The 24,180-nt window shown below is 44.0% G+C and overlaps 1 protein-coding gene across 2 annotated transcripts in view; it reads right to left on the bottom strand.

The window, feature by feature from the left end:
• NTRK3 (neurotrophic receptor tyrosine kinase 3) overlaps positions 1 to 24,180 on the bottom strand; it is a 412,299-nt gene that overhangs the window by 63,076 nt on the left and 325,043 nt on the right. For both annotated transcript variants that reach the window (XM_081171109.1, XM_081171110.1), the window contains exon 13: positions 281 to 411. In XM_081171109.1, coding sequence (XP_081027235.1) covers positions 281 to 411 — 131 coding nt within the window. The remainder of the gene's footprint in view (positions 1 to 280; positions 412 to 24,180) is intronic.

Genomic DNA, 24,180 nt, shown 5'->3' with positions numbered 1-24,180 from the left:
AGCCCTGTCTTTGCATCAGATGCCAAGGAAATAAACAACTATCTGACTTTTAGAAGACATCTGAAGGCAGCCCTGTTCAAGGAAGTTTTTAACATTTAAAGTCCCCCCCCCCCCCGGAAGATGAACCACTGCAGTGAATCCTTAATAGGAGACTAGCCAGAATAGCTCTGTACCACCTGATACTTCCAACTGTATTCCAAGCAGCTACAAATACAGCCTCTACTTATATGTGGAATTTTCATTCTCAGCAATTCAGAGCCCGGGTGTCCTTGGGATTTACCTTCACAGCCACGAGCATCTTGTCCTTGGTGGGGCTGAGGTTGTAGCACTCAGCCAGGAACACCTTCCCGAAAGCACCTTCGCCGAGCTCCCTCTTCAGAATGATGTCTCTCCTCTTAATATGCTGTACATCTGTAGGCAGCAAGGGGCAGGAGGGAGGGGAACCAGGAATTAATGTTAATGCAACAAATAATTTCATTTTCATCACCCGGCAGGCTCTCATTAATTTTCATTTGCAAAAAAAGATGACCCTTTTGTTTCACTGTATTTGCAAAGTCTTACCTGTTTATCTCTCACTCTCCAGCTTGGCAAAGGAGGCAGAACTTTACTAAGTACCCTCAATAGCAGGGACATCCCACATTGTTAAGATGCCCCGTCTGCTTTAAGTGCTTTGCAATTTAGAGAAAGCCAGCTCTCTTCACTGAAGGTGGCTGAACTATTGAATTTGTCTCCATTTGATTGATCATGCTTTGTTCTCAAAACTACCCTCCCATCTTTTCTAGCAAACCAGAGCAGCGCACAGAAACACCGTTTACCTTCCCGCTGGAGCGGTACCTATTTATCTACTTGCACTTTGACGTGCTTTCGAACTGCTAGGTTGGCAGGAGCTGAGACCGAGCAACGGGAGCTCACCCCGTCGTGGGGATTCAAACTGCTGACCTTCTGATCGGCAAGTCCTAGGCTCTGTGGTTTAACCCACAGCACCACCCGTGTCCCAGGAAGATTGCTTAGGAAGGTCAAAACCAAATGAAAGTGAAATTCCCAATTACTAGGGCAGGATTGGGTAATTTCAGGCCCCTGTCCTTTTCTTTTAGCCATTGGGATTCTCCCCATTCTCCATCCTGTTACTGGCCTTGCTTTGCACCAGCCTTGAGTTATTTTGCCTGAGTGGAACCTGTCACTCAGCACGTGTCCTTTAATGTCTCTTTCTTGGCTAGATGGAGGAGAGAGTGGTGTGTGTGTGTGTATGTATGTAGAAACTAGCCTATGCTCAAAGCCAACATCCATCGCTCCGCCCACATTTTCCTCTGGCCCGGCCCACCGCTGGGAAGTGGCCCTTGGAAGGTCTCCTGGAAGAGAATGTGGCCTTCAGACTGAACAAATGTTCCTTAACCCTGCACTCGTGGCTAAATTATGAAGGGCAGGCAAGCAAAAGTTGCAGCTCATCAAGTCAAGTTCTGCCATTATATTGCATCCTGACTGGTGCTTGTCAGCATGTCTGCTTGTGAAATTGTAGGTCAGGCCCCCATAAGAAACCATCCATGAAATTATTCACCCCCCACTGCTGTGTTTTATATTTCAAGTGGACTGTGCCTGTCTTGGTGGCTCCTGAGATGCGAGAGAACAGAGAAAATGACAGAATGAGAAAAGGTCAACGTACTACTGATGCTTATAATAGCAACACGTTGTTGCTTTTTAACATCAATTCATCCAAAAGTAACTCATCTTCATTTGGGGGATGGGGGGATGGAGAGACATAGGCACCTCTTTCCTTATGAGAAAGCCAAAGGTTTGGAAACAGAACATCTTAATGGCTCTCAAACAATTAAGCCTGCTAATTAGAAGATTACGGGCTGGCATAAAAGCTACCAAGTCTAGACATCTTTGCTTGTTTGAGGAGAGTGATGGTGCCTGCTTGCATAACCAACAGTCCTCAAAATGGTTGATAGTGCTTCAGAGAATTCGCAATGACCTTTTCATTAATTGTTTAATGGGCAACATAAATAAATAAAAGCATATACTGAAATTAGCAATATTAGTGATATTAAGGCACTGTGTGGTAGCCAGAATGAGGGATAAATGAAACCTACTGGGGGAATCCTGTGTTTCTGTTCTGATCTCCAACAGAACATTTAGCAAAAGTCTCCAATGTTTCCATGCGTGGTTATCTGCCCACTGTTGTAAGGCATCACAGGTTCTGTAGTTTTTATGGTATACCACAACTCCATTTCAAACACACACACATGAATTTCAAGGAGAATTGCATTTGGTAGATCTTTTGGTCCTGGAACAGCAGAGTCACCCTGTAACTAACAAGCTGCTGCCCTTGTGAATTCAATAGTTCTTTTTCCCTTTAGAGCTAGTCTACACAAGCAGCAGATCGTGTAGGAAGAGAAAAGTGCGACTTCAGACTGTAAACAGGGCCAAATAATTGTATTTTTGTGTGTGTAAAAAAACCCACAGCAAAACAAGAAACTTTCCTGCACACTGAAGACTTTGTGTCGGGAAGGCGTGAAACTTGTGTTTGGGTATGGATTGTGTTTGCTTGCTTGAGTGCTGGAAAATCAAAGATGTGGCCATTCAATCTGAAATCTGGTGTTATATGGGAACACTCTTAGCATGTGATTTTGTTATTTTCGTAGCACTTACACCATAGGAATCTGAGCAGCTCGTTTTTCCAGTCATGCCGGAGATATTATTAATGGGGCCGTTTTATGAAAGCTATTTTGTTTGCAATCAATAAAGACGCAATCAGAGCTCGGCTTTGTCATCCCAGCTTCCAGCATGGCCTACTCACCTGGTTATCTCACTGGAAATAAATAAATAAATAAAACGGGGCAGCACGTTATGGAGCATCCCGGAGGCTTCACTTAATCCAAAGTCACACAAATGAGCAGAAATGTTTGCCATCCCTCAAGATGGGAGCGCTGACTGAGGCACAGCCGAGCCTAATGCAAGCCTCTCGCTGCTGCAAACTCTTGAGGCTTCATAGGGTCCCTGGCAGGTCAGTTACAGCCTACTGGGTCATGGTTTGGCAATGATGATTATCACCTGCAGTTCTGAAGCTAAGATGGTGTGTGTGTGTGTGTGTGTGTGTGTGTGTGTGTACTATACCACCCTTCCCCCATAGATCTCAAGGCAGCTCACAACATAAAAATACAAATAAAAGTTCAAAATGCATAATAAAAACCAGAACAAAACAACAACACCACTGGCGGAGGAAGAAAGGGGCAGGGGGTGCACACTGCCCCCAGCACCACAATCCCAGTGGGGTGCCATCGTGGGTGTCCCCCATGCGCTGGGCATCACACCCCCAGAATATGCACCATGCCCCTGTGGGCGGCGCGCCACACCCCCAGGATGCACGCCACGCCCCCAGGACGCGCACCACACCCCTGCAGGCAGTGGGCCACACCCTGTGGGCGGTGTGCCATGCCCCCAGGACGCACGCCACGCCCCCTGGGGTGCACGCCAGCCACGCCCCCACTGCTCTCTGCCCCAGGTGCCAGAGCATGAAGCTCCGCCACTGAACAACACATACCAATAACCCCGCCCCCTCCCACAAACACATTTAAAAGGGTAAAGGATGTAAAGTCCATTCTGCTGCAAATCTAGAATGCTGCTTTAAAGGGAACCATTGCTTCATCTCGCTCAGTACTGTCTACACTGAGTGCATTTATTCAGTTTTAATTTTTAATTTTTAAAAAATTCTTTTAATGATTTGGTGTACTTCAGTTCCCCCCCTCCAATGCTTTTGCACTTATCAGAAGATAGGAACAAATAGGCAAATCTGTCCATTTTGGTTTCTCATTTTTCCACTTTTAACTTCAGTCCTCATTTCAACATCATTTAAATAATAATAATCACACACATTCTCATCAGCAGGGTACTGCTAATTTTTCCTATATACACGTTTGCATGCAATACTCCCTAATGCAACATATCTCTGTTCAATATCTTCACTGATATATGCATATTATTGTGTATTTTTGTGCCTATTACTTGGCTGGAAAACTGCCTAGCAAAATTTGAGGTTTTGAAAGACAACTGTGTTCATGTATTGTTTCCGAGAGCTCAAATTAGTTAGATTCACCCTTAAATGTGAACTGAGTCAAATCACCTTCCCATCCCATGTTCACCGCTTCTCCGCTAGCCCATCTTCAGCTTTCCTTGTGAATAATAAGGCTGACACCCAGGAGATTCTGTTGTGAGGGCACTTGGGAGGTTAATCTGCATAAAGCTATTTACAGTCTCCTGGCATGCACAGAATGGTGCTTGATAAACAGCTGCTGTTTGTTGTTGGAAGAAGATGTCAGGTGTTCTAAGCCTAGTTGTCTGGCTCCATTGGGTTGCGGTCAGCCTTACTAACAAGGTGTCTGCAAATTGCCATTCCTTCCTCTGCCCCTTGTCCTCCCCAGCTCCTCCACACATCATTAATTGACACCAACAGGAGCCAACAAGATAATTCTAGGAAGGATTGTGGACAACAGACTGCAAGCACAGCAGGGAACGGGGGGGGGGGGGAGAGAAAGCATTTTAACTCATTGTAAAAGAGGCTCTGTTGTTGCACAGTCAAATACAGGAAGCTGACTTGGACTGAGTCAAGCCATTGCTCCATCTAGCTCAGCAACGTTGACACTAAGGGTGCTGCTAGGAGCTGTCATGAGACTACTGTTCCATCACAGAACTACAATTCCCAGAGTTCCCTGGGAAGAGGGATCCACTGGTCAAGCACTCAGAGAACTGTAGACCTATGAAGGGAATGGGGTCTCCTAAACAACTCTCAGCGCCTTTTAACAAAGCATGCTTCCCAGGTTTCTTTGGGGGAAGCTATAAAGTGACATGACACTGCTTTAAATGCACAGTTTTTTAAGCACAAAGTGTGCCATCAGAGGCCTTCAGAACCTCATTGTTTGCAGAAATGATGGGTGGGGGCTTTAAAGGTGAGAACCTCAAAACAGCCCAATGTAGACAGAGCATGTTGAGTGAGCACAGAATATTGGCTGACTGTTTGAGGAAGAGAAACCAGTGAAACTGAGAGGAAGGGGGAATGAAGGGCATTATTTTGTTGCAGAGTCCTCTTATGAGACAAACAAGACAAATGGTGGTGGAGGATCCTGGAAAGCAGGGTTCAAAACCCCATTCAGCTATGAAGTTCCCTGTCTCTCTCTTGCTTAACCTACTTCACAGGGTTGTTGTGAAGATAAAATAAGGAGGAAGCAAACCATGTGCACTACCTTTAGCACCTTGGGAGGGAAAGATGGGAAATAAATAAAATTTAAATTTAATTAAAATAAGCAATCAGGAGCCCATGAGGGAATCTTATACAACAACAACCTAGACCACTAGGGTGAATTATTGGTTCCCGTTCTCCCAGTTCTCTCATTGCAGTGAGATTTTCAATACAGTGGTACCTCGGGTTACATACGCTTCAGGTTACAGACTCCGCTAACCCAGAAATAGTACCTCGGGTTAAGAACTTTGCTTCAGGATGAGAACAGAAATTGTGCTCTGGCGGCGCGGCAGCAACAGGAGGCCCCATTAGCTAAAGTGGTGCATCAGGTTAAGAACAGTTTTAGGTTAAGAACGGACCTCTGGAACAAATTAAGTACTTAACCCGAGGTACCACTGTATAAGCATATTAAATATTATGCCCCTCCCCCATACAATCTGAAATAGTATGGCTCATTCTACCATCAAAAGGCTCTTCCACCTCATCCAGCTGCATGTGTAAAGCATGTTTTTGGAGGGGGTGATAAATTGCCTTGTAAGTTGGAAATAGACACAAAGGCACCTGGACTTCCAGGCGCTCTTAGGCAGTGCCAGCTTAATCCCACCAAAGAGAAACAGCTAAATTTCTTCTTTTAATGCTTGTGAAAGACACACCATTTTTGGCAAGCCTTTGCCAAGTAGAATCCCCTAAGCTATGGAGAAGGTATCTATAGCTGCCTTAGAACAGAATTCCATGCTCAGCAGAATCAGCTCTAGTCATACTGTACCACTTCAGATACAGTGGAATCACACTGCTTATAGAACAGGGATGGGGAACGTTTGTCCACCCATCATTGTTGGACTCCAACTCCCATCAGCCTCATGCAGTACATGCAACAGCCAGGAATGATGGGATCTGAAGTCCTACATCTGGTGACCACAGGTTCCCCATCCTTGTCTTTTATAGAAACCCAGCTGTGACCTCCTTTGATGCTGGCACCACCTCTGTATCATCCTCACAGTCGTGTGCAAAATGTCTGAGGAAGCCAAGAATAAAGTTGTGCAGATCATCATAAGCCCACTTACAAACAGCCTTATGTTGTTTCGCCTTGACAATCCTCTTGAGAGAGGCATAGCTGAGCAGAACAGCATGTTTGCTGCATTTGGTAGCTTCCAGGTTCCATCCCTGGATCACCAGGGAGGGCTGGGGAAAGTTCCTGTCTGAAACCCCAGAGAATGGATGCAGTCAGGGCAGAAAATACTGGGCTTGGTGGACTAACTGTCTAGCAGATTTCTGTGTTCCTATTTGTGAAGAGCCATGGCTTGGTGGCAGATGCTTTTCTATAAAGGTCACGCATTCAATCGCCAGCACCTCCAGGTAGGGCTGGAAAGATTCTTGTCTGAAATCCCAGTCAGAGTAGATAATACCAATCTAGATGGACCAGATTCACAAGGCAGCCATGTTCTTGCATTGACATTGCTTCTTGAAGAATGCCTAGTTCCATCACAGCTGTTGATGTCCTTGCCAAGGGCATTGTCGTACAAGTGAATTTTATTGCTCCTTGCTAACTAACATCCTGCCTGCCTCTGAAGCCATTTCTGATGATCCCAAGGAAGGGAGGCGGGGAAGGGGGAAACATCTTCCTGACCACAGTGATCTACTCCCGGAGGCACCAAAGTCAAACTTTAGCCCACAGAAGGCAGACAGGTGTATGAAATTGCCCTTCCCAAGCCTGACTGCAATTAACTACTATCACCCTCAAAATGGACAGCCGCACAAATCACTTTCTCTAGCTAATGGCTTGGGCTGTTTATCCTTCCTGAATTAAAATTGATTTGCATCAGGTTCACACAATTTATTTTCACTCTCAGAAACAGTCACCTGCTCTGTTAATTCACTCCATGCCCTATGATTCCTATTCCCTTGATAATACACATTTTGTTGAGCGACAAGACCCCAGTAAATAACTTGAAGGAGAAAATAAACTTCTTTCAAACTGTTTTTCTCAACACCCCGATACCAATCAATATTATTTTGACCATTATTATAAGACCCACCTCCATCAGATCCTTATAAAATAGACTCTGTTCCTTTGTACTCCTCTAATTTGGTGCAATCTAGACTTGTGATGTTTCCTCACAGCCAGAATACATCTTGGGTTTTGTAGTCCTTGAGGTAAACAGATGCTTATATGCTCCACTGAAACAAACATAATCTCTCACACAAGCCTTTTGCCTCAATACAATTGGACTTATATTCAGTCTCAGTAAGATTATAAAATATGACAAGGCTTGAGGTGAAAAGTTTAACATATTATGGAGATACACGCACCACAAAAATAAATTATGCTCATTAATGTAAGTGCGGGCCCATATGCACAATACATTTAAAGCAGTACCAAAGCATTTTAAACACTCATGGCTTCCCCAAGAGAATCATGGATTTGTAGTTGGATAAGGGTGCTAAGAGTTGTTAGGCAACCACCTATTCCCCTCAGAGAGCTACAGTTTATAGAGTTTCATGGGAAGAGGGATCAATTGCTAAACCACTCTGTGAATTTTAGCTCCGTGTCGGGAAAAGGGGTCTTCTAACAACTCTTAGCACTCTTCTCCAACTACAGTTCCCATGATTTTATGGGAGAAACCATGAGTGTTTAAAGTGGTATGGTACTGCTTTAAATGGGACGCGGGTGGCGCTGTGGGTAAAACCTCAGCGCCTAGGACTTGCCAATCGCATGGTCGGCGGTTCGAATCCCCGTGGCGGGGTGTGCTCCCGTTGCTCGGTCCCAGCGCCTGCCAACCTAGCAGTTCGAAAGCACCTCTGGGTGCAAGTAGATAAATAGGGACCGCTTTATAACGGGAAGGTAAACGGCGTTCCGTGTGCTGCTCTGGTGCCGGTTCGCCGGAGCAGCTTCGTCATGCTGGCCACGTGACCCGGAAGTGTCTGCGGACAGCGCTGGCTCCTGGCCTCTAGAGTGAGATGAGCGCACAACCCTAGAGTCAGACACGACTGGCCCGTACAGGCAGGGGTACCTTTACCTTTACTGCTTTAAATGTGTAGCGAAGACAGGGCCTAAGACAGTTACACAAACTTCATAGTTCAGTGGTAGAGCCCTCACTTTGCAAGCAGAATATTCAGTCTCTGGCTTCTGTTAGAAGATCAGGCAGCAGCTGATATGGAAGACCTTTCTCTGCCTGAGACCCCAGAGAGTTCTGCCAGTCAGAGTAGACACTATTGGATCAGATGGAGAAAGAGTCTGATCTGGTTTAAGACAGCTTCTTGCATTCTTTGTTCAGGGCAAAAGTGAAGACTAATTTTGATACTGCCTAACTTTGAACCTCCAGATGTTGTTGTACTCCCATCAACCCAAGCCATCACGGCCAATAGTCAGGGATGATGGAAATTATGGTCCAGGAACATCTGGAGGGCCAAATGTTTCTCTGTCTGGCCCGCAACATTTTCAGAGCCAAATGGATCAAGTCTTCAAATTTCAACTAAATTTCCCTTTTTATGACTCTTGGATGTAGGTCTGCATCATGAAGATTTTTTTTGTTTAATCCATCTGACAAGGGGAAAATGCACAAGGAGCTGTTTCCAAAGGCACATGAATTACAAAGCTGTAGTGTTCCAAACTGTAAGTTACAAATGGAATATGTGAATGATACAGACAAAAATAATACACTACACATTCAACACAGCTACAGCAGAAAGATATTTACCTTAGCACCTCAAGAGTCAGTGTGAAATAATGGATAGAGTTTTGGCCTAGGACCTGGTTCTGAGCCTTGCTCACTGGCTGAGCCTTGGACAAGTCACTGGCTGATAACTTAATCTATCTCACAGGTTTGTTTGGAGAATACGATGGGGGGGGTGGGGAAAGAATTATGTTTCCCTGATTTCCTTGGAGGAAGTGTAGAAATAAATAAAGAATGGAAAAATGGAAAAAAATAAATCATTTTTGTCATGAGAAGCTTGCTTTTCATATGTAGGGATTTTTATTTTAAATCAGAGGAGGCAAATTTAAGAATGGGGGAGAGATATGGTTTACTTTATGTTCACATTTTAATTCCAGTTGCTGGAAATGGCAGGGAGAGAGGGTGCTGTTTTTAGGTCTTGCTCATGGGCTTCCTGTGAGAACAGGATGCTGGACTAGATGGGCCATTCACCAGATCCGTCAGGGTTCTGCTTAAGTTCTTATGAATGGGTAAGAATTTGAGAATAAGGCTAGCAATGGTTACAAATCATGTTTGCTATGGTTACTTCAAGGGCAGTAGGCAACTGTATGCGAGTTACTGGGAATCACAGGTGAGATTCTTATACAGACAATAACTGTTGGAAATGTAAAGAAACTGAAGGAACATTCTTTCACCTATGGTGGACGTGCCCAAGGGTTAAGGCTTTCTGGGAAATGATATATAATGAACTAAAAAAGGTATTTATGTATACCTTCCCTAAGAAACCAGAGGCCTTCCTTTTGGGCATTGTTGGCCAGAGGGTGCTAAAGAAGGATAGAGTTTTCTTTATGTACGCGACAACAGCAGCAAGGATACTCATCGCAAAGTACCGGAAGACAGAAGATTTGCCCACTCTGGAAGAATGGCAGATGCAACTGATGGACTACATGGAATTGGCAGAAATGACTGGCAGAATCCGAGATCTGGGAGAAGAGACAGTGGAAGAGGACTGGAAAAAAATTAAAGATTATTTGCAAAAGTATTGCAAAATGTATGAATGTTAGAATGATGCAGATATTAAAGATAACATGGCATTAGTAACCCAGTTGAAGAAATATGAAAATAACTGAATTACAAGAACAAAGATGAAATTTGAAAAATATTATGTCAAGTCTAAATATTTAAATATTTGATAACAAAGGGTAAAATTGGAGACATAATACTTGAAATGTCTAATTTAAAACAAATTCTGAGAGAAGGTGAAGCATTGCTGAACATGATTTGGTACATGGGAACACAGGAAAGGGGTGTGTGAGGAGGTCAAGAAAGAGGGTTATGGAAAATTGGCTTAACTATGTTGTATGTTCTATGTCTGTATTTTTGTATTGTATTGTTTTTTGTTTTGTGTGACTTTGTACTTTTTCTGTTTTGTTTTTGACACTGAAAATTTAATAAAATATCTTAAAAAAAGAGAGATTCTTATAGATGATTCTTTCAGCTGATTTGAGTTCTGACCCTGGCATCCAACTAGACTAAGGATCCACCCCCAGTGCCTCATCCTACGCCAAGTTCTGATGATTGCTATGAGGTAGGCAAAACCTTCAGATGGACCCAACTCACCTGAAGGCAAATTCTTGTCTGGCCCCAAATACGGCAACCGAAGACTTCCATAGTGAGGTCTTACAGAGGGCCTGCCCACTTACCTTCAAGCAGTCCAACACATAGAGCGTCAAGTGGGGAGTCCAAGCTCCGACTGACAGCAGTGCCTGGGCATGGCTTTCTTTTTGGTCCAGGGAGCAGACCAGAGGAAATCTAGGGAGATGAAGTCTTCCCTCTGATCTGCACCCCAGGCTCTTAGAATTATAGAATTGTAGAGTCGGAAGGGACCTCGTGGGTCACCTTTGTTGGAACGTTTATATAATTTAGCAGGGTTTAAACAATCCCATTTGAGTTTATGCAGTGACAAGCAGATTGCTAACTCGTTTGAGTCCTATCAATAATTATACCTTCCTGGTTGATAATCCCTTTCTCTTAAAGAAAACACACGTGAATCTGAATCATATTAACATAAACTACTTTACTATCAGATTCATTCAGGTTTACAGAGTTGTTCCTGAAGGCCGGCTTAGGTTACATAACAGATAAACTATATACAGTGGTACCTCGGGTTAAGAACTTAATTCGTTCCAGAGGTCCGTTCTTAACCTGAAACTGTTCTTAACCTGAAGCACCACTTTAGCTAATGGGGCCTCCCGCTACTGCCACCAGAGCACAATTTCTGTTCTCATCCTGAAGCAAAGTTCTTAACCTGAGGTACTGTTTCTGGGTTAGTGGAGTCTGTAACCTGAAGCGTCTGCAACCTGAAGTGTCTGTAACCTGAGGTACCACTGTACTAGATAGTAGCGAGTCATGAGAAGACTGCATCCAAGCAGTTACCAGTTCACACTCCTTGCAGCAACCAGTTGACCAAACTGCCTGCCACATAGAGGCAGTTAGTCCTCTCTCAGAATGTTGGACTTGACTGACAGCTTTATATCCCACAACCTCTCCGACCCCCTGCAATGTAGGAATCTCAACTAAATCATGTGTGACAAATGGTTATCAACTAATTTCAGGCAGTGTGACAGGTGGAGGAGGAGGAAATGATGTCCTCCCCTGGCTGCCCCAAAGCTGAATGGGTATCTGCTGCTGTGGCTCATGCTGGAGCACAACTACTGTGGCCATTTGGCCCCTTCTTGCAACCGTGCATTTATTAGTTCTTCCAAACTTTTCCTTTAGAATGCTTTCCTTCTCCCTGTTCTTCCTTGCCTGCTTTAAAGTTCCCTTCTTTTATATCCTGTCCTACAGCACATTGATCTCCCGAGTCGATCTGAAACTCTTCCTGGCAGGGACGCCTGCTTTTATGTGCTTCTAAAGCCACGCTCACACCTACTGTGCTTTATGAATAATGACAATGGGTGAGCGCATAATGCAAAACTGAGAATAATTAATTCAAGAAGAAGAGGGTGATTTTCCTTTCCTTTTTTCTTTTTACAGCTTCTTCTCTTCTCCCAGAACCTCCGCCCTCCCTCCCAATCTTTCTGTTCACAAGTTGTCCATGGAAATATACAGAAATCATCTTATTTATTCATTATTCAAAATTATGCACTAATCTCTTCTTTGAATGATTGTAACAATAAACGTTACGTCGGCTGAGCCCCCTGCAACTATTAACATCAAATGCAAAATTCACAAATCTGCGAGGCAACTTGTAATTAAGATACATAACTAACTGCTGCTGAATGAATTTCAAAACTATACAGATGACTGCAAGTTATTAGCAATTCATACACTGGCTGCCCAGCTCTTCTGATGACTGACATGAAATGCTTCAGCAGACAAAGGCAGGAGAATCACGCAGGCCCGATTAGAAACTCATGCAGCTAACATGCGGGCTAAACATTCTCTTTGAATGAGGTTTTAAATCCACAAGCAGGATCCAAAACCCATTATGGGAAACTTAAAAGGGTGCAATCCCCAGGCCAATTTCACTCGCTCAAGCCAACTGCAAGATCTGCTGTTCAAATTAAAACTTGATTCAGTTCTGGATTTCATCACTTCTTAAAATGTTTTTGAAACCAAGGTGGTTGGTGGCATGCGTGTGTGAGAGTGCAACTTGTTTAGTGTCTCCCCAGAAATCTTTCATAAGGCTGAAGAACGATGCTTAATATCAAACCCTCCGACATTTCTCCAATGAAAATAGGGACGTCCTATTCAATAATAATAATAATAATACTTTTATTATTTATACCCTGCCCACCTGACTGGATTGCCCCAGCCACTCTGGGCTGCTTCCAACATACATAAAAACATTAAACATTTTTTAAAAAAACCTTCTCTCTATAGGGCTGCCTTCAGATGTCTTCTAAAGGTTGTATAGTTAATTATCACCTTGGCTTGGTGGGCTGCAAAATTCCATACCCTCCAACATTTTTCCAATGAAAATAGGGATATCCTAAGGAAAAGCGGGACATTCCAGGATCAAATCAGAAACTAGGACAGCTTCTGTAAATCTGGGGCTGTCCCTGGAAAATAGGGATGCTTGGAGGGTCTGTAATCTGTATATTGTTGAGTGTGCTCCAATTTCCAAGCAGCGACAGACTCCAGAAGTGGCTGCACTTACTCAGTTTGGCTTCCTTGGAATGAAGATCAGTGGAGACTGTGGCGTCTTTTGGATGTTTACACATATATACAACCTGATAATAGGATGGAGGGGCTCAATGCATCAACATGCCAACAGTTCTTGCTTCCTCATTAGGTTTCCAGAAAAGTCCCAAGTCACAATTTTGTGGTCCAGCACACTGCAAACATGCCTCTGTGTCCTCAGCTTCCAGCATTAGCCAAAAACACACAACGCTCCCTTGGCCTATTGTTCATCAACCTAGGAGGACATGGCATACGTCCAGGTGAGATGGGAAAAGGCCCACCCATCTGTCTCTATGGCAACCTCTTCACAAAGGACCTGGATGGTCTGGTTACCTTCTATAGATTCTAACCTCACATACACAAGATCGCAGTTTGGAAAGGGGTCCACATTACTTGGTTGCAGAACTGCCTTGCAAAAATCGGATATGGGTGAATTTTTTTAGGGTGGCTGCATTTCACTTTCCATGATGTTTTAGGAAGTGCAAAGAAGGTAGATTCACCTTTATATGCAACCTGAACTGACTTTCTCCAGCTTCCCTAGAGCTCATCCAGACTTCCATTTCGTACCATGTTCCTAGACACAGGTCCAGGCTGTGTTGGAACGTTTTGTTTGTTTGTTGTCCAGGCGCTTTCCCTGGGAAAACCCACATTTTACTGCTGAATTGGAGCAAACAACAGTTGGGTTTTCCGTGGATTGCTGTTTGCTCCGATTCAACAGAGCCTCTAGAGGCCTTCTTAGGCAGCCAGAGGGAAAAGGAATAACTCACGCAGGATTCCCTTTCATCTTTCACTCCCAGTTTCTCTCTCTCCCTCCCAACTCATAGCTCCATTTCCCCCCAGTCATACCCACCATCGGCCTTTACTATGCTGCATTTCAGACACATCCATTTCACACCTTCCTAAGGAACAGGCTTTTACACCCCTGCTTGCTGTTGTTCACAAGAAGCCCCCATCCATCCATCTATCCATTCATCCATCCAGAGCAGGGGTAGTCAACATCATGCCTTTGTATACCACATGGCTCAGATATATGTCTTGTATCCACCAGGTCCCATGTGTTTAGAATTGTGGGACCAATTTTACGGAACTCCCTTTCAGCCGAGGTCAGACAGGCCCCCTCCCTACTGAACCTCTGGTGCATGGGTAGGCAAACTAAGGCCCAGGTGCCGGATCCAGCCCAATCACCTTCTAAATCCGGCCCGCGGGAGGTCCTGGAATCAGCGTGTTATTTGTGGGGCATAGGAATTCGTTCATTTTTTTCTTCAAAATATAGTCTGGCCCCCCACAAGGTCTGAGGGACAGTGGAACGGCCCCCTGCTGAAAAGGTTTGCTGACCCCTGCTCTGGTGCCTACTGAATACTTTTCAATTCCAGCTGCCATTTTAATTGATGTTTGACTTTATAGTTTTAATTGTGTGTTTTTTTTGTTTTTTTGTTTGCATTTTATCTTTGTAAACCCCTTAGGAACTATTGTAGTTAAGCTGTATATAAATTGTTTTCAATAAATAAACTTCCACCAACCCCACCAGCATGGTCACTGGCCAGAGATGATGGGAGTTGTATAGACCAGACAATATCTGGAGAAAATCATATTGGCTACCCTTCTGGAGTTCCTGAGGCTCTGAGCCTAACTTTATGTATCTATCGGCTTAATTTCATGCAGGGGGTCTCCCTCCCAGTCTTCTAGAGAGAAAGCAAATGTGCACACTTGAACATTTACACTGCCTCTAGTGCCCTGCCACTGCTGCTCGTTGAAGCCATGTACACATGACGTTAGCTGCAATCTGTATCTATCCTGTAATTCCTTCAGAAGCACTGTGGCTTAATGGATTTCCCCTCCAACCGGCTTCCAGCACAATTTGAAAATAGAAACTACATTAATTTGACAGTTCCGTGGAGGTGTGTACATTTTGAGACACCCACTGCACATGTGCAGATGGCAGCATGTGCGCGGATGACAGAGGGTTGAGGGCAGGTGTGGAGAAACCAAACAGGAAAGGTGTACAGAGTAAAGACACCCCCCCCTCTGGTGTATACAGAAACGTGTGAATGTGACTTGAAATGCAGGAGGGGAGAGGGTGTTTGGTAGCTTGGCAGAAAGATGTGGAGAGCCATGGAGGTAGCCAGGATTTAGGTTGGGGGGGAGCAGGCTTCATGTTAGAGGGGCTAGAACCTCAGTTAAGGATTTTTTATAGATTTACTTGAGGGGGGCAGCTGCTCCCCGCTTCCCTCTTAGCTATGTCCAATTCCAGATTTATGTATAAGCTAAACAAGCTATAGCTTAGGGTCTGACTGTCTTGGGAGCCCCCCAAAAAAATTAAAGGGGAAAAAACTGGATGTACATTTCCAAAATATAAGATAAACAAAAAACAAACAAACAAAAAACCCCACCTACATATAACAACAGTGTGTTGTGTTGTGTTGTGTTGTGTTGTGTTGTGTAGGCTCCTATGACGTAAGTAATGAGACCCACCTGCTACCTAAAATATCACTGGTTTGCTCATTTCTATATATAGGGTGCCTACATTCTGCATGTGCAAATGGCTTTAGATACCTATTAGGTCCATAAATTACCATATAGCATATATTCATCACAAAAAACAGTGACAATTTGTTGTTGACAAAGGACAGCTGGACATATAAAGGGCCCCATTACCTTCAGTAGCTTAGGACCTCATCAAACCTAAATCTGGCCCTGGCTACGCCCATGTGCAGAGCTGCATTGGGTTCCCAGACCTGAGGTTTCCCTTCCCTCTGTTAAGGGCTAGATTCCTTGCTCTCCCTTTTCCAGTCACTAGACTCTAAAAGCAGCACCAGGGAGCCTTGCAAACGCAGCTGCCATGGAAGGGGATATTTTCCTCAACCTTGCTGTCATGATCCAAGCCCTATTGGAAAATAGAGGGGGCAAAGGTGGAGTGTGGACAGGGTGTTTGGGGAGTGAATATTTGGCAGGGATGGGAAGAAAAGGAAATGAGAGAAGGCAAACTTTTTAGTGAGTATATTTTATTTTCCACCAGCCAGCTCCCCCCCTCTTCCCCTCCCTCCCCGAATCCCAGGCTGCCAGAGCACTTCAGCTGCAACATTAATTCAATACCACACATTTAATTACACATTATTTGGAAGCAAATGTATTTGAGTGGAGGAAAGGAGTCTTTGGAGAGCGTCTGCTCCCACCCCACCCCAGCCTTGTGTGCCTGGCAGGAGCAATGGCGGTGGTTTGAGAGAGGGGGGGAGCTCCAAAGTGGAGCCAGAGAGAAAGCTGGTTTGTTTTACATCATCTGCAATTGCCATTCCATTCGCTCCCCCCCGAAGGGAAGTTTAAAAAACAAGAGAGAGATATATACAGTTGCATTTCACAGGAAACTCTGTAGGCTGAGGCTTGATTTCCCCCCAGCCAGTTCTTAATTTTCTCATCCCCTAAAACCCGTCTCCCATTTTCTCTTCCCTCTTGATTGCTAAGTTAGATAGATTCTGATTCCATTTGTGATCTTACTCTCCCCACCAATCTCTCTCTCTTTTGGATTGAAAAGTGACTTGAGTGGAAGAGTGCAGAAGGTTGGGGTCCCTGCTGAGCCCTGCCTGGTAGTCAGATTTCAGACTTCAGCACTCTAACAATATAGTAATCAGACACTTTGTGGCATCCTATGGCTGAGATGGATAATCCCGATAATGCCTGCAGCTGAAAGGTTTGAGAGCTTTTAAGCAGCAGGCTCAAAGCTCTTAAGGGCCAACCCTCTCTCTATTCAATGCCTCCCATCTCATTTAGAGGCATTTGCAGAATCTTGGCCTTGGGCGTGGTAGGATTCGGGTTAAATCGGCACAGAATATTTTTGTTCTGACACAGAGTGCATTAGAGCTTATGGAGAGCTCAGCTGGATCAGACCATACATCTATCAGCTCCCACATCCTGTTTCCTGCTGCGGCCAAAGAGAGAGGCATCTAGGAAATGAAGCATAATCAAGGAATTTGGGAAGCAATTGCCCTGACTTGCTTCTGTCTCCAACACCCAGTATATACATGCTTCTGAATCTGAGGGATCTGTTTAGCTCTCATATCCTAACAGCTATTGTTAGATGTAATGAGCCATTGACAGGTGACTTGAGTCTTCAGCCCTCTCTGGTTTCATCATGGCTGAGCACAAAACACAGTCAGGGGGGAAACCAGCCTGCAGATAAAGACTCAGCCAAACAGTAATAGGAGGAGGGGCAGTTGCCAAACCCAGGAAGATCGACAGCCTTCAAAAGCCTTAGCACCCCAGAGATAAGTGAAAGAGATAAGTAACGGGGATGGGGAGTCAGGCAGAGACTGCGGACACATTCAGATATGGGGGTTTTGCATTAGTTTTCCTGATGCTAGCACATATATCCTGTTTGCTAATGTTCCTTTCACACTGCAGGACCTGTTCTGTTATGGAACTGTGGCTTTTTGACTGATAGACCGGCAACCGATGCTAAATTGCATTTGCACCTGATGTTCACAGTGAACATCACAGGATGACATCACTATTCCCCCACCCATTACACACCTACATGCTTCTCTTGTCCCATAAAAATGGCAGGAAAGAACTGTAGGCTGGTATACGGCCCCATGTTTGACTCCCACAATTTGCCAGGCTGCAAATGAATTTCTTCTGAAATTACGTAACATGGAAATGAGAGAGAAACATATGCTATATTCTACTAGATTTCTGGAAGCGGCTTTCACACCACCTGAAAGCTCAAATATAATATGGAACTAACCATCAGGGAAATGGAATAGACCATTGTGTGACTACTGCCTGTGAGTGATAGAACTGCACCTCCAGTGGAAGGAGCAGGGAGGGGAAAGAATAAGAGAGAAAGTAAACTTTGGGGACTGCATAATTATTTGGCCAAATAATACTATTCAAAATTTAAGTTCCTGATGATGAGAAAGGGCTGGGACTTCCTGCCAGGATGACAGCCTCACCTGATCACTTCTAAATCTCAGAAGCAGTCTTGGGGATCTGAAGGCACTTCAGCTGCTGAAAGTTGCCAGATCTCTCTGAACCAGAATATGAACTATAACATTAGGCTCATCCTCCATAAATGCATGCCATCCCATTTTTAAGCCACCTGCACCAGTGACCATTGCCACATCTTTATTTATTTTTTTGTTATATTAAAAATATCTAGACCACCATTCATTCATTTTCTTGTGTTCATGTCTTGCCTTTCTCCCACCGACATCATCACTGCAATTATTTATCTATTTTTGTTTAACAGGATTGACAAACCATTTCTGCATCTGGCTAGCACATCCCTTTTCATGGTTAGTTTTCTGGATGGAAATTTGTCTGCATGGTGTGCAAGTGATGAGGAAAAGGAAGGGGAGGAATCAATAAAAGGGGCAGGTTTGGGGGCAAAGGGTGGGCATGATGCCCCCGAAGCTGTTATTTACTGAATTCATGTACGGCACTGGAAAGTTTCAAATTATGTGGGGTACCTATAGATATGGTGGTGATAAGGAATGGGCTGCCTCTAGCTGGCCATTATGAGAACAGCTGGTTAAGAATCGGTGCCTGAGTTTGATTCTGTCCCTATCCCTTTTCCTGTGTGTGTGTTTTGATTTTAAGCCTGTGAGAAGGGACTGTCTTGTTTTAATTGATTGTATGTAATTGTTTTAATTGATTATATGGGAGCCTTCTTTGCTGATGAGTGGGGCACATATATTCTAAATAAACTAATAACCGAGAACTGACAATTGTTTGCATGCCAAAAAAAATCAATAAAATGCTACTAGCCAAGCAAATGAACAAACCTGTGTTACCCTGTTAATCTGGGTTGCATTTTCAGTTGTTTAACAAGGCTTCTGATAGATTGATTGGTTAGATTTAATTATAGCCCTGCTTCAAATGTCTGAGGCTGCAATCCTCTGCCCATTTACCTGTGAATTGTACCTCTATACCAGGCATGTCCAACTCCCAAGAAACTGTGATCTACTCCCATTATTAAAAAAAACTGGCAGTGATCAACCCATTGGATTGACTAAAGGATGAGCTTTTTCTGGGGAGGAAGACCCAAAGTTGTTGAGCTTTTTCTGGGGAGGCTTCAGCAAAGTTGTTGAGTTTCTTGGGGGGGGGGGGGAGGGATTGATCTGGATCATGCAATCAACCAGGATCGACCAGGAATGTACCGCGATCAATAGGTAGATCACGACCATCTGATTGGACATGCCTGCTCTATACAATTGACTTCTGAGTAGGCAAATGCACAATCACACCAGAAAAAGAACAGAAGGTGAACAATGAGAAGTGGAAAAACCCTGGGTTAGAACCTGAACTGTATGTGAGGCAAGGAGGAAACTACTCAAACAAATGGGTTTACAGTCAAAAGTCTATTTTCCCTGATCATTATAAATGGTGGTGGTGGTGATATTCTCTCTGAAATTAAACATGGCTGCATAGCTCTGTCTGAAATGGGAATAAAATTCAAGCACTCTCTCTCTCTCTTCCTCCAAAGAAACAGCTAAGAATACTGGCTAATTAAATTTTCAAAAGCTTGTTTTATTTTCAGAACTCCCTCCACAAGCTCTGGTTTCTATCGGATATTGAAGTGCCAAAAATACCATGAGAAAAAGTTGATCTCTTGCAAGTTTTGGCCTGGTCGAGAGCAGGAAGTGGTTTAAAGTGGAGACCGAGAACCTGCTCTCTGGTCCAAACAGGTCCCTGAGCTGTTTGCTACAATCACGATAGCAGAGGTCAACCCTCAGTGGACTCTCCCCTGCATTCTTTTCCCTACAGTTAAAGCTGCCTTTATCAGCTTGCCCATCTCCCTCACCCTTCCTTTTTCCTGTTGAGTAGCAAAGGAGGACCTGTGTTGACCGCCATCGTGCAGCCAGGCTCGTGGAATGAGAAGACTCTGGAAGTAAAACCACACGGTGTTGAAACCGGAGGGTCTGAAAGATGCTTCTCAGTTTATGTTTCCGATTTATTGCCTCGTTTCCGCCTAATTTAGCTAATTTCCATCTTCCGTTTCTCTTCCCTTGAAGCCCACACCAGTCTTGCTCTACTCCCAAAGCAACCTCTTCTTATTTACAGCTGGAATTGCTCTCTATCCCCTGGCTTGACAAGGTATTACTTAAGACTAATACTTTCCTAATGCCCCAACTGGGCCTTTCTCCTCCCCTCCCTCCGTCTCAGGTTCTCGCAGCTCCCCCCTCCCTCCGTGTCATCCACATACCCTCCACCCTTTCATCTCTCCAACATTTCTGACCGAAGAAAGCCCCCAAAGGCTGAGTAACGTGAGAAAACTCCTCCAACCCCTTCAACACCGGGGTTCTAAAATTACCGTGGTTTGGCTGCTTTGGTGACAGTTATTATTCCTGCAAATTGTAGCAGGAAGGACAGAAAGAGGGGAAGAAATTACAAAGGAATGAGTGGATCAGATGAGGTTAGCAGCTGCTCCCCATTAGACAGGATTGATGCTACTTCATGAATGGATTTAGGTACTTGCGTGATTAGGAATGGAAGGATACATAGTCCCTGCTTGTTTCCCAGTCGAGTGCTCCATGAAGTGGATGTTTCTGGTGGAATACTATGTATAGCTCTGGTAACCTCACCTCAGAAAGGCTTTCATAGAGCTGGAAAGGGTTTGGTGTAGCGGCTAGAGCATCAGGTCTAGGAGACCAGGACTCAGATCCCCACTTGGCCATGAAGCTCACAGGGTGACCTTGGGCTAGTCACTGTCTCTCAGCCTAAACTACATCACAGAGTTGTTCTGGGGGTTAAATGAGGATGGGGAGAATCATGTTTGCCACCCCAAAGCTTCTTGAAGAAAAAAGGTGGGTTATAATTGCAATAAATCAACAAGGCAATCACAATAATTTCAAGGGTTTGGAGCAACTCCACTATGAGGCGAGGTAGCAACGTTTGGGACCTTTTCAGTTTAGGGGAAGAAAAGGAGAGCAAAGTGGGATAAGACAGAGATGTATAAGATTACGCTTAATGTGCAGGAAAAGGTTTTCTCTCCCCCCAGTTTTCCTGTTACTAGAACTTGGAGCCATTGAATGAAGCTGAATGTAGGAAGATTCAGGACAGACAAAAGAAAGTATTTCACGCAGTCATAGTTAAAGAATGGAATGTTCTCCCACAAGATCTGGCTGTTAACCAAAAGGTTGGTGGTTCAAGCCCACCCAGGGACAGCTGTGGGCAGGATTCCTGCATTGTAGGGAGTTAGATTAGATGAGTCCCTTACAACTCTACAATTCTATGATTCTATGAAGGTGTAATGATGGCTTCCACCTTGGATGGTTCTAACAGAGGAATAGACAAATGAATGGAGGATAAGGCTATGAGGGGCTACTAGCCACAATGTCTGTGTTCCACTGTCAGATGCATTTACTGTCAGTACAATTTACTCCAGCTGCTGTGGGGAGTGCTCTTGCACCCAGGACTTGCTTGGAGGCTTCCCATAGGCAATTGGTTGGCCACTGTTAGAACAGGATGATGAAGTAAACCGTAAGGTTTAGTGTGCACACAACTGGAGTAAATCACAGGGTCCTTCTATTCCCTTTTCAAACAGGTTCTGTAGTTCTTATTCCTGTAGGTATTGAATAATGAATGTTCTTCTCGCTGTTTCTTGACTGCCTTAGTATTGCTCCTGCTGCTGGCTTTGCTTACATTTCCATTTGTAATTGATTTTAAATGTATGCATTTGACACATCTATTGTTTCCTGTTTTGAGCACACTTTTGGGTAAGGAAGAGGGATGACAACAGCTCAGTCTTGGTGTTTGGTGCAAGCAGTTATCGTTGCATGAGGCGGGAAGGTGGGGCTAAGCCTTTTTCATTCTGTGCCCACATCCACCCTTCCTCAGTGATGTCTGCACACCTGGGAGCATACCTGCAGCATTGTAGCCCACCAAACACAGAGCAATCTGCCCATGTGAGCCGGATCTCTAGACAAAAAAGATTTCACAATGAAAACACATCTGTACAAACCACTGCACCATGGCATGATCCACATCACTCAGGAAGTGCTCAACACTCAACTGTGATTCTGTGATTCTGTCACTGCCCTTGCAGCCTGAGCAGTTTTGCTACAGCTTCTCAGTAGTGCCGGGAAATGCTGGCCACTGCCCCTATGTGGTGTCACCACAGCTTCTTAGTGAAAAACATTATGGGCTGACTTCCACCCACCTAAGTTGGCATCCTGTCCTAGCGGATCCTTGGTTGAATAACAAAGGCCACATTCACACAACACAACTGAAAGTATGATAATACTACTTTAACAGTCATGGCTTCCCCCAAAGACTCATGGGAACTGGGGCACTTAGGAGGCTCACAAAGCTACAGTTACCAAAGTTCCCTGGGAGAAAGATTGACTGTTAAGATTGAGCGGTGGACTCGTAATCTGGGGAACCGGGTTCGCTTCCCTGCTCCTCCACATGCAGCTGCTGGGTGTCCTTGGGCTAGTCACACTTCTCTGAAGTCTCTCAGCCCCACTCACCTCACAGAGTGTTGTTGTGGGGGAGGAAGGGAAAGGAGAACGTTAGCCGCTTTGAGACTCCTTTGGGTAGTGATAAAGCGGGATATCAAATCCAAACTCCTCTTCTTCTACTACTCTGGAAATTGTAGCTCTGCAAGGGGAATCTCAGTACCCTTAAAACTACAGCTCCCAGGGTTCTTTGGGGAAGACAATGTTGCTTAACGTGGTATCATAGAGCTTGGTGTTGGTCTTTGGTTTTGCCTTTTTCTACTTATCCAGCCTTCAGCCCTTTGTCCTTGTTCCTGTGGTCCTGACTTCTGGCTTCTTCTCCCGTCCTATCTTCTAATTCACTGTCTGCTTTGAATTTCTCTCTGATCTTCTCCTGTCTTGTTCTCAGATCATGATTGCCCCTTTGATCCTGGCTTGCAGTTCCTGACTCCCTTCAAACCACTGTCCATAGTCTGGCTCTGACAACTTCATTAAGGAAAAGTGGAGTTATCATTAAGGCAGCTCGGAGAGCAAGACACTGTCAATTACGGCTGTCATTTCCTCCCCCAGCCCACTTATTTCTTTGTGCACAAAAGGTAAAATTGCCCTATTATCAAATTGTATTGGTCTCTTTTGCATTCCAAAGGTTGTCAGTTACCTTTAATATTTTATCTTGCCAACCCTTAATCTGAAAGAATTTATGGGTCTCATCCTTTATTTATTTATTTTTAAAAAAGCTTCCCAAGATCTCTGTAGTCATTCTAATACTGCTGATGTTTTAATTTTCCCCTCCAATAATTAGAAATTACTATTCCAGCTGCTGACAGCAAATTAAAACTTGTACCTTTTATACTGACTCTCTGATCCTTGTTTCTATCAATGTCAGAATTTCCACTTTGCTGAATCTTGATTATATGGAACAATCTGGGCATCTGGATGTTGACCCTAAATCATCTGTGCCTCTTCCATCCTCCTTTATCTGTTACCTATTTAGTTCCACTCAGAATGCAATCCTAGACATGCTTACTCAGAAGTAACTCCCACTTCGTTTGATGGGGCTTACTGTTATCTACAGATGGGGAGAAAATCAGTTCAGTTCACAATTAATGGTGAACCTAATTCACAGTGTTTCTGGAAATGTGTGTGTGTGTGTGTACCAAAACATAGGCATCTTTTAAGATGTGCACATCTCCAAATTTTGCTGCGCATTTCTTCAGCCAACTAATGTGTAGAAAAATGCATATATTAGTGTAATGTGTTGTTGAGGCAACCCAGCCAGATGGTCAGGGTATTATTTACTACTACTACTATTATTATTATTATTATTGTTGTTGCATAAAAGAGCATCTATATGTGAAAATGACATACAAAAATGCATTCTATCAGGGGAAATCGCTTTGCAAAAAATGTGTATATTAGGAAATGCATGCAAACGTGTATTAAAAGACATTCATACTGAAATGTTGGCGGGTTTTTGGTTTTTTTGTTTTTAAAAAATATTCTTATGGTAAATTGATGTGGAAATGTAGATAACTAAATTTAAGATGGGGGGGGGGGAGTCAGATTCGACCCTCCCTACCAACAGCCTAACTAAGTGTGCATAAGATTGCAGCCTGAGATCTTCATATACATTCCCTTTGCTAGGTCTTTTAATGATCTGCACATACTGAGCTCATTA

The sequence above is a fragment of the Podarcis bocagei genome, assembly GCF_964188305.1.
Source record: "Podarcis bocagei genome assembly, chromosome: 14".
In the NCBI taxonomy this organism is placed as follows: domain Eukaryota; kingdom Metazoa; phylum Chordata; class Lepidosauria; order Squamata; family Lacertidae; genus Podarcis; species Podarcis bocagei.
This window is presented reverse-complemented; position numbering and strand designations above follow the sequence as displayed.